At 27.6% G+C, this 12,459-nt stretch overlaps 1 protein-coding gene across 1 annotated transcript; it reads left to right on the top strand.

Moving 5' to 3' along the window:
- Positions 1-7,392: 7,392 nt before the first annotated feature.
- LOC100163556 (small nuclear ribonucleoprotein D2-like) lies at positions 7,393-9,159 on the top strand. The gene is made up of 3 exons (NM_001160350.1): positions 7,393-7,606; positions 8,521-8,779; positions 8,935-9,159. Coding segments are annotated over exons 1-3 (378 nt in total). The 5' UTR covers positions 7,393-7,604; the 3' UTR covers positions 9,052-9,159.
- Positions 9,160-12,459: the final 3,300 nt, after the last annotated feature.

Below are 12,459 nucleotides of genomic sequence, written 5' to 3'. Positions count from 1 at the left end.
ATTTCGTGAATACAAAGTGTCTTATCCTTCAGTAAATACAGACATTGAACCATTAATGACTGCTGTAAAGACTTTGGCTATTTCTTTTGCTGAATGTGAACGGTCCTTTAGTTCAATGAACGAAATTGTTTCTTCAAAAAGAAGTGTGTTGACTAGTGATCATATTTCATCGTTAGCTTTCATTAATTGTACTGGACCACCAATTGATAAATTCAATCCTAACATCTATATTAAAACTTGGATATTGTCATAGAAAAGAACTGCAGATGAACAATGTTGTCCAAAAAGAAAAAAGAAAGATGAAGAATCTTATACATCTTTAAGATTATGTTTAAATAAATAGTTACCCATACTGGTTAATGGTTATACTGTATACTTGTACTTATAAATAACATTTACATAGCTTATGATACCACTGTAATAATTTAAATAAATTAATAAAAGAATATGAATAGTTATATTTATTATATATTATTTTTATTTGTTTTTTAATGAAATGTTTAATATTAAAATGTAAACACATATCTTTTTTAATATTTCAGGCAATGAATTTCAATTTATTTTTTATTTAGCAGTCATTATATGTTCATTAATTTGATTTTACATACTATTAACATAAACTTTTTATGAACAAATAACAAAGGTGTGTGAAAGAAACAAATTATACTTAGAGGGTAGTGGGTTTCTTAAAAAAGTTTGGTTAGATATAGACATTGGAAGAACTCGGGAACGCTCCTGAATTTTTGGTGACTTTAGTCCCCCCCTCAACATTTTTCCCACTTTAACCACTGCGTATAATGATTTATAGGTTACAGGTAGTACCTACCTAGATTAGGTATATAATATTGCATTTAAATTGGAGATAAAATAATGCAACATCTACCATTTTACCATATTATTTATTCAATAAATCAATAGGAAGTCAATCCCACTATTACAAAAGTATAGGTAGGTACTAACGTACTGTCGTACCTACTGATATTAAAATAACAAATAGTTAGATAAAATTATATACCAACCACTCAAGTTATTATTATTATTTATATTATTTACCTCAACCGAATATCATCATCAGTACCTAATAAAGAAGGCACATCCAGTATGTCAAATTCCAATTATCGCCCCTTATTTCAATAGTCTGCAGGTAGTCAGTTGCCGAATTCGAGCTTATATAAAATATAAGAGTCGCGGAAGCAGCTCTTGAGATGTAGATGTAGATGTAGATGTCTACATCAATTCTCATCGATTCAACAATTAATTGGACATAATAGTATTATATGTTGTTCTTCTCTACTGAAAATATTCGATTACATCAATTCAAACTTTATAAATTTGAACTAATTATGAAGTACCCACTCTAAAGAGTAATTATTATACTAAAACTTATTATTTTTTTCAACATTTTTAGTACCTAGGATATTTGTTATAAGTTTGAACAATGAGATTATTTAATGATAAAAAATGAAATAAAATAAAATAATGACGTGAAAAACAAAATGAAAAAACCTCCCAGCAGAGGTAGGCACTTCAAAGTTAGTTATAAATTATAATATGTGTATTAATATTTAATACTAATAATGATAACATAAATAATAATAAATTATGTTATTATTATTTTTACATTTTAATAATTAATAATTGTAGGAAGTCACCTTTTTTAAGGGTATAGCCATAGGCGCAAATAGACAAATTATTTTGGGGGGACTAAAGCCCCTCCTATAATATTTTCTAAAAATTATATATGCTCAGTACTAATAACTGACTTTTGAACTGGGGGGAATTGGCAGAAATGTGGGGGGACTAAGTCCCCCCCAAGCCCCCACATATTTGCCCCAATGGGTATAGCATCATAATATATAATATTTAATAAAATGTGAACGTATACAATTTTAGATTCTCTTCTAGTACCTACTTTTCAATATAATCGGGAAAAACAAATAAAGATTAGATGAAACGGGAATTATTTTGCTTTTTGTTGTAAGTCAAAACTGAAAAATTGAATTTTTCACTAAATATATTTATAATAGAATTTTTTAGACATTTTATAATTTTCAAAATATTTTGGTTTACTTTTTTTGAGCTATTTATATATACATTTATAATTTTTGACTTTTTAAAATTGTTTTCAATTTAGATATACATATACAATTAAATTTTGGTTTTTGAGTAAAAAAGATCAAAACTGTAATACCGAATTCATATTCAAAAATATTGAAAATACAAGTCATAACACAATTTTTTACAAGTGGTTAAAGTTCAAATTTTTTGAATTTGTCAAATTACAAAAACTTACAAATTATATTTTCTGTAGTTAAAAATCCTACAAATTTTTAATTTTTACATTTACCTATAAAGTCAGAAGATTAAATCTGATAATAATTTCAGATTTTGCTACATTATTTTTTTTGATTTGAAATAGTTTACCATTAAACTAAAACAATTTACTATTTATCGAATTTGTCAAAATAATGAAAATTTGCAAATTATGTTGTGCCAAGTATTCAAAAACATGGTCTTCAGGTCTATTTAAAAATTTCAAAAATTAGAAATTGAATAATGAATTGAATTTGTACTTTACTAGAGTTGCTTGCATTTTTAGTTTCATCATATAAAAATAAAATATTTTTGACAATTTTGAAAATTTCAAAGTTACTACTCCTTATCTCATGAACGCGTTGAGGTATTAAATTAAAATTCATATTAAATACTTAAGTCTATAATACCTTTAAACTGTAACAAAATCAAACTTTTATGTCAACGCAATCGAAAGAAATAATAACAATTTAAGCCGCATATTTTCAAACTCACGACTACTTGCAAGGGAATCAAAACCTATAAGGGTACTTCAAGTCGATTTAGAATCTTGAAATTCGGCATGAAGCAATGTTTTGTCGCACATATAACAGAAAAATTCCGAAAACCTTAAATTTTTAGTTAGATCACATATTTTTTTTTTTTTTTTCAAATAATTTTAAACTTATTATCCTTTTCCTCATGAACGCGTAGACATATCAAGTTGAAACTTATATTAAATACTTAAGTCTAATACTCTAATTGCCATTAAGCTGTGAAAATAAAACAAATTTCTAAGTTAACGCAAATGTACAACAATTTATACCTTATACTTTGAAATTCGAACTACTCGCAAGTGAATCAAAACCAACATTTAGATTGATTAATTTATGATCCTCCAGCTTTCCATATTTTGATGTTATAAATTTCATTTTGCAATAAAAATACCATAACTATGACTCGATTGTCGTGATGGGTGAACTTTTACTTATATACCTACAGGTTTGTACGGAACCCTCGGTGCGCGAGTCCAACTCGCACTTGACCGGTTTTTTTTTATATTTTATTACTTCTTATTATTTCTTATACCTAACAAAAATATAACGGAAATATACTGTAGTTTGGTAGGTATCTATATGGCTATATCTATCTAATGTTTATCGCGGCAGTATGCCTACAGTTTATCTACCATAAGATTATACCTACATACTATAATAAGTAGGTAATAACGATAATCAATATTATTACCACGATTATAATATAAATCTAGATAATATACCTATAGCGTCATGAACATTTATCTCATTGATATAATCGATTTCATGAGGGACGTAGCAAACGTGAATTATAAATTGAATTTGTCACTTAGTCAGTGTATTCCGAGACGCTATTTAGTTGAGACTTGAGATGGAAGTTGAAATGGAGGTTTTTGTAATAAAATAAAATAAAAAAATTATATTTAATGGATATGTATATACGGTTCATCATAATCTAGCTTCAAGTATTTGGTGGAAATGTTAAAATAAAATTTCATAAAAATGTCCGGGCATTTTAGTAACTTCCAATGGTAAGCTTAAAAAATTAAAAAAAATTATATTTTATATTTTTAATAAAACATGTTTAAACATTTAATTAGATTATAAAAATCCAACAATTGAGGTTGAACATTCAAATGCTGGTGATGAGAATTTAGAAACAGTCGAAAAAGCCAAAATTTAAATGTTAAAACGTGTTTCCATATTTTCAACGTCAACTCCTTCAACATTTTTGCTGAAGTAATAAATCAGGTGCCAGAGCAGGCTTTAACATTTTTCGAAAATGAAGAAACAACCAAAAGAATGTTGCGACGTCATAAAAATAAAGGTAATCCCAAAAAACCATCATGTTTGTCCGAACTTACAATTAAAAATGAATGAGCAATATACAAAGACGAACGATTTTTGTTTTTTGATAATGGTTCGGGATCGAATGAGCGAATAATAATCTTTTCATTGGATGAAGGATTAGTTCATTTATCAGAGGCAGATACTTGGTTCTATGATGGTAACTTTAAATTATGTCCCGATTTTTTTTTGCAATTATATATCATTAGAGTTCAAAAGTATGACAAATTTATTACCCCAATATTTTGTTTACTTCAAAAAAAAACTGGTAGTACGTATGAAGAAACGTTCACTGCAATATTCAATAAATGTTCCGAATATAACGTTTTTCTCGGCCCTAAGATTATGAACATGGACTTTGAACAAGCTGTTATTCAAGCAGCAAAAACAGTTATTGGGGAACATTTGATAATACAAGGTTGTTTTTACTATTTGTGCCAAAGCACTCATAGAAAATTACAAGAGTTAGGATTTCAAAATCAATACTATATCATGACAACGTGTTTAGCCATTATTGTAGTATGATCGATGACTTTTTGCCGGTGCAAAAAGTGATTGAAGGCATGAAGTACTCAAAATCAATTTGTTACCCAGTAATACAGATATAATTGATTATTTTGATAACACATATGTTACTGGAACCTATAGAAAAGTCGGGGTTTCACAATTCAGACGGATTAAGCCATTGTACCCCCTGAAACATGGAACGTACACGAGGCTACATTACACTCCAGACACCGTACAAATAATATTTGTGAAAGCTGGAACAATAAATTTGCGCATTTAATCGGGCATAGTAAATAAATATAAATGTAAATAAATATAAATATAAATGTAGTCTAGATTTTTTAAAACATACATTTTTTTTAATAACAAATTATTATTGTGGACTAGATTTTTTAAAAATATTATTATTGTATTGACATCGACGTATTATATATCAAATTATTATTATTATTATTATTGTACAGGCAAACGTAATGTATATCAAATTATTATTGTTAGATTTTTTAAAACATATAACTTTTTTTTAAAATATTATTATTGTATTGACATTGACAATCATTTCTTAGGGAAACGTATTATATTATATCTAATTATTATTGTATAGGCAAACGTAATGTATATCAAATTATTATTGTTATTATAACTAATTATTATTGTAGACTAGATTATATAATGTTCAATTTTTATAACTAAGGATTGAAAATTTAAAACAACGAGGTTTAGATTTTTTATTTTTTATTTTGTAAGATTACTGTAGGTAAGTATAATAAAATAAGTATAATATAAAAAATTATATAATTATAAAGTATAAAAAAAAAATTATATATGAACTGACTATATATAATATTACATGCATATAATGTGTACTTATATTAGGTACATGTATACATTATAAATTAAAAAAATTAAATATAATTAACAATTTTGTATTTTCGGACTTTTTGTCCGGCAATCAAAAAATGAATCCGGACATTTTGTAAAACTTTTTTCATACCGGACTTTTTGACCGATTACCACGCAAACTATATATGTACTCGTTCTTAATGTGCAATAATGAGGTACCAACAGTTTAAGTAAAAAAATACCACGTTTACCCACTCATTTTTTTTTTTAGAAATAATCACTTTCGTAAATGTCATTGATTTAAAAATATTACTAGAAATTCGTTCACCCAAACCGACGTGAAAAAATCGCACCAGTTTGGACCTACGTTACCTGTTTCGTAGGAATACCTAATAATTCGTTAGTCGAAACAGATGTAAAATTATCTTCACATTATCCCGTTACGGGATAATGAAGTAAATGAATCATGTCAATTGTCAATGATATGGTGTAAAACTGCAAACATAGACATAAGTGACCGTAACATTGGTTTGTGTTCTGATCTAAAATGCCTCGTCAATGTTCGGTGATTTCGTGCTCGAGTATTCAAAGCAAACAAGGCACAAGCTGTCCAATTGTTTAAAGTTCGCGACTAAATTTTTATGCTTGGAACGAAATTGTTCAAAAAGTAAACGGCAATTCAAATCTCAAAGTGGTTTATGTCTGTGCTAAGCATTTTTCTAATGAAGATTTGATAACTAATTATAATGGACCTAATGATTTGGAAAAAGTAAAATCAAGAATTTTACATAATATTTGAATATGTTTAAATTGTAGTATTCTGTATTTCTGTAACATAATTATTAACTACCTATAGGTTAAAATACATTTGGTTGGGTTAAGAAAGGGAGCTATTCCATCAATATTTGATACATCAATTGATATCACGGAAAACTATAATACTATAACAACTGATTTAGGTACCAGACCCAAATTGGCTAATACTTAATGGTTAATGTTATATACACTGTTGGTTCTTTATATAATTCATATATTTTTCTAATATATATGTATATATTTTTTAAAATAAAGTTTGTTTTAATAAAGTAATATTTTAGGAAGTTGTTATATCCGGTAATACAGTCAACTCGCGATATAACGAATATCGATATAACGAAAATCTTGATATAACGAATAAAACTACCGGTCCCTTGAAAATATCGCGGTATAATATAATTTCGATGTAACGAACTTTCGATATAACGAATTTTTTCTCGGTCCCTTGAAATTTGTTATATCGCGAGTTGCCTGTAATACCAATCGGTAAAAGTATGGTCTTAAAGTACCTATTAAGTCAAGGAAATAGTTAAATAATAGACATTATTAATTCAAGTCATAAAAAACCTAAAAATTTTATATTCATTGCATTGGATATCACTCAAATACATTATTAATTTTAATAGTATCATCTCTACCATAGACATATTAATTATTAATATGTCTATGATCTGTACCCACATAAGTCATTTATGTTGTGAAATACCAACATTTTTCAAATTTTAATTTGCTTCAGTAATTTGTACTAAGTAGTAAACATCAAATAAATATACCCTTAGTTATTAAAATAATTTATGTTAGTTTATTTGTAAATGTTTAAAAGAAAACATCAAATTTAATAATTTTACAAAAAGTTTACCGGTTTACAATGAATATTATGATCAATGTGTAATTAATAACATAGATGGCGCTAGGTACTACACTTATACCTTTGGAAACATTTGGGGATCACTGATTATGTTTTTGATACCAGTCCTGTATATCTTGGTCCGTGGTATAAACAAAACATTGAAATTATTTTTTTAGGTTAGCTTCTATTCAATGAAAATATGAAATACGAATACGGTATCTGTCGACATTTTGATTTCTGATTGTCGGTTTTTTGATTTGTATTTTGTAATTTTTGTTTACAAACTTCATTCTTTTATACTTTGCTTAAGTATAATATTTTAAATTATCTCAAATAGTTATATTTCAAAATTTAAACTTCGTTTTTTACTAAGTTATTTATTGAACATCTCTCTGTGACACAAATTCTATACAATGTAAGTAAATGCACTTAGAAAATAATAATATAAATTGATCTCTGATAGGTACATACGATCTAATCGTATGATTTAAGAACTTATATTAGTAATTAGTATAATAGTATGTATTAAGGACAAATAAATAGCATTTAGTTATTTTTATAACCTAACACATTCTACATAATAATAAAATATAACTATTCAGTATACGTCTTAGTAATTACTTAATCAGGAAAACATACATTATGTAATGAACTGAATATAGTTGAATTGTACTTTTTGAATTACCTTAATAGTTATTGACACTTAAACACTGGTATATGGATATTAATAAATTTCTTTTTAACTTAATTTTTTATTTGGGCTTACTGTTACATACATTGAACAATAAGCTTATTTGATAATACTAAATATGTCTTTGATTAAAATATACATTTTAATACTTATTATTGAAATACCAACTATATATTATTATGCTTTGACTCCGGCTTTGACTATTCTTAAAATTGGTGGTTTTTACTATCAATTGCTAATAATTTATGTAGCATACCTATAGATATATACAACAACTAAATAGCCGTCTCCTTCTTGTCATCGAAGTTGGCCACCATTTACAAAGCAGGCAATGTTTACAAAACAATTTCATAGTATATATGTATAGATAAATATATATGTATATAAATAAATGTAAACATTGCCTGCTTTATAAATGGTGGCCGATTTCAACATGGGTCACAACCGTAGTATAAAGACGGCTATCTAGTTGTTGTATATATCTATGAGTATTCTTACATATTGGTGTAAGTTAATGTTATGTTTCCAATAATTAATTTGTAAATGAACAAAAACTTAGTTTACATTAATATATCAAATTTCAGTGTACGTTATTTATTTACTCACATGTTATGATTTTATTAATGTTATGTATGTAGGGCTGCAGTAGCAAATAAACCTAAATCTGAAATGACCCCCGAAGAGTTGGCAAAACGCGAGGAAGAAGAATTCACTACAGGTCCTATGTCTGTCCTGACTCAATCTGTCCGTAATAATACTCAGGTGCTGATCAATTGTCGTAATAACAGAAAACTTTTGGCAAGAATCAAAGCTTTTGATCGACATTGTAATATGGTGTTAGAAAATGTACGAGAAATGTGGACTGAGTTACCTAAGACTGGCAAGGGCAAGAAGAAGGTATATTAATTATTAAAATAGTATAAACCAGTATTTTTAACTTTCATAATGCATGTTTAGACATTGAATGAGATAGGAAATGTAATTATTTTTATTTATTAGCTTTTACAATTTTAAACTTTTTAGTTCTTATTAAATATTGATTATTGTTTTAGGCAAAGGCAGTTAGTCGTGACAAGTATATTTCAAAAATGTTCCTACGTGGTGATTCAGTAATTTTAGTTGTCAAGAACCCTAAAGAAGCTGTTCGTCAACAACCACCAGCTCCTTGAAATATATATTCCACTTTGTAAGAACTAGATTTAAGGAAATTTCCATAAAAAGTGTATATATTGATTATTTGACTTGATTGTATTATAAATTAAAAAATCTATATTGAACACTTCTTATTTATTATGGTCAACCGTAATAACTATACTCTGTTCAGGTTAAGTTGATCTAGATGTACGACAAAAACTGATTGTGGCCGCACATGCCCTACCCAGTACACCGCGGTAGCCATTGAAAATGAGGAGTAATGGTGGTTTTTGACTAATGGCAACCAATCACAAAGCGTAATATCATTTGGCATCGATCAAAGGGATCTGACCTTATCGGTGGCTCACTATGCATGCATGAAGGTGGATCAACTAAACCTTAAGAGGATGTCAGCTTAATATTTGTTATCTCTCTCTAACTCACGTGCGACATGGACAATTTCACGTTCACAATAATGATTATACCATATTAATTTCTCAAATTCTAGTGAAATGACCTCTTATAAAATTTAAAGTTTAGAACATTATCTAGGGCATCTCATAGGGGTCTTATTATATTTTAATTATAAGCGAGTTATGAGTATTTTAAAATCGTTAATATTGTACATCATAAAAAACTCTACTCGCTTTAAAATTAAAATATAATAATATGAGAATATATGAGATGCTCTAAATAATGTTCTTAACTTTAAATTTTATAAGAGGTCATTTCACTTGAATTTAAGAAATTAATATAGTATAATTATTATTGCAAACCTAAAATTTTCCATGTCGCACGTGAGTCAGAGAGAGATAACAAATATTACCCTGACATTCTCTTAACAGAGTATAATATCGTTTGAGATACTACTGAATATGTTTTAATATGTAATGAATCATTATATTATTAATTATCATATTTTGAAAAAAAATAAACATGAATGTTTTTCAGTTAATAATATTTTAAATTTGTCAAGTAGGTATTTGAGTAAAATAATGCAATTACTTAAATATTATTATAAAACATTTTCAGTACAAATTTATGTTTAATACTGCTTATTTTATTATAAAATAATAAATTAAGGTTTCCTTCTGTGCTAAGTAGTCAATTATTTTGGCAACAATTAAAATTATTAGGGATAGGTCGTTACCACTTTTTACTGATATCCAAGACTCTAATATACGTTACCGATAACCGATATATTTAAAAAATAAAATTTTCGGCATAAACCGTGAACCAATATTAAACATGCCACCAACCGATATCAGTTACTGCCATTAACCTTATCAATAACCTATACATTTGTAATATTAATAATATATTATGCTGATTGATTTGGTAGTTTTTTTTTGACATGTATATTATGACTTATGGCTGGGGTCATTCTATAATTTTGTACGACACGAAGAGCATTAATGTTACAGTTTCCATGATAGCCAAACAGTAACAAAGATGATATTAATGTTACAATGTCTCTCGGTTCCCCCTAGAAACCGATGATTAATATATTTAGGTTACCATACCAACCTAATTATACTTTTTCTAGATTCTGAGCGTAGCGATGAATATGTTACATTTTCTAGACATGATACATGAAAATTCTTTAATTTACCTTTGAAAATCCAGTATCATAAAAATTTAAATTCAAACACTCATAAAAAATTAATGGTGCTTTTCGTGCTAACTTTTTTTTTTTTGATTAAAGTCTCTTTTTAAAGAGTCTTCTTTCAAGATTTATAATGTTAGCTTTGAAAAGTAAACATGTATATACATGTCTGATGTATCTGCAATCTGCCTGCAGTGGAGATACTCCTTTTCTATAATTAAACGTCATTTCAACGAACGTTTACACCGTGGTGGGTATATTTTTTTATTGGTTCCAATATTAGTTTAAAAAACCGAGTATCAGCCCACACCTAAAAATTATACCACAATACATTTTTAAAATATACTAGCTGATCCCGTGCACTTCATTTCCCGGCAACCAATAATTATTATTACAATAGCTTCAAAATCCATGGCAACCACTTATATACTAAAATTTCCATCAGAAATCTCAAAATCTCTGTTTGAGTATTTCCCAGGGTTGGCCTCTCCCTTTTTGAAATTGGCCTATCTTCTGCCCAGAGGTATAATCTATGTCTGTACTAAATGATCCAGTGCACTTTGTTGTCTGGCAACCAATAATTAGTATTATAATAGGTTCAAAACCCATGGCAACCAAAGGACACACAGACAGACAGACTAACATTAATTTATATATATATATAGATTCAGTCCTATTTGAAATGTTTTTTTCTAACTCCGTAAATAATTTTTACAATTTCTGAACTGTACTTTTCTACCATAGTATATTAGTTACTATAAATTATTTCATTAATAAATAAATTGAAAACCTAGCCAAGTTTGTATTTTTACCACAATTGTATCAGTGTATTGGTGTGTTAAGTATTTGGTACATTTTCCTTTTATCTTTATCTTTAGATGCCATGATCTTCTCATCCATTTTGTAGGGTAATTTTTTTTGCCAATTTTTGCAATTGATCCTGTCAAGAGGTCATTAGGTGCTGAAAATTAGTTTTTTTTCACTTATTCCTAGTCTGGGAAATCAAGAAATATTTTCAATTTAAACTGTCCAAGGAAGCAAGAGACCCAGTAAAATACTACAATCAGTTGCTCGATAAAATGTATGCGTTAAAATTGGTACTGTAAAAGATCATATTTTCCCATTAATGAATGACTGAATCTGTGTAACCACAGTTGATATTAAGATTATTATATGCTTTAATGTATTTGATTCATCCTATCATTTTATTTAAATTGTATAACAATTTCTACAACTAATTAATAAAAAAATTATTTTATGAGAAAGTATACTGTAATATTGTATACTAAAGATTTTGCTGTGTATAAAGTTTTAGTATATTTTGTATAGTATGTTAATTCAACCGTAGCAACATTATATATGTACTAGCTAAATAACCTGGCGTTGCCCGGGAAAAAAATTGTGATTAATTAACTCCCTTTGGGTGCAATTCACTCTGCGTAGGTATGGAAGCAAAATCATATTACATTTTAAATTTTAGCCATCACGCGTGGCATTGCCCGTGAGTTTCGCTTATGGTAATGCGAACAGTATAATATTATCAGGTATTCAGGTAGGCAATCTGCCTGCGGTGGATTGTGGACACATTGAAGAGGGAGATAAAATATTTGTAGCCTATTTTAGTACAGCTTTGTAGTTGAAAAAAATTTGTATACCGTGTACCTAAAATAGTATAGCATTTTGTAATAATAATATTAAAATCATGAATAATATTATTATAATGTTATAATAATATTTTTAGTCAATCATTTGCTATGAATACGTATTGAAGTTATAGATGATCATCCCGGATTTTTAGGAGTATTTAATATTTATATATTAATATATTTTGGGGAGG

This window comes from Acyrthosiphon pisum, chromosome A1 (assembly GCF_005508785.2).
Source record: "Acyrthosiphon pisum isolate AL4f chromosome A1, pea_aphid_22Mar2018_4r6ur, whole genome shotgun sequence".
Taxonomy (NCBI): Eukaryota; Metazoa; Arthropoda; class Insecta; order Hemiptera; family Aphididae; genus Acyrthosiphon; species Acyrthosiphon pisum.
Note: the sequence above shows the minus strand (reverse complement) of the source record. Positions and strands in the feature narration are given on the sequence as shown.

Bases quoted from the DNA above. Each gene is read 5' to 3' on its own strand.
- LOC100163556 (NM_001160350.1), top strand. The intron at 8,780-8,934 runs GTATATTAATTA...TTATTGTTTTAG, and splicing joins CTGGCAAGGGCAAGAAGAAG to GCAAAGGCAGTTAGTCGTGA.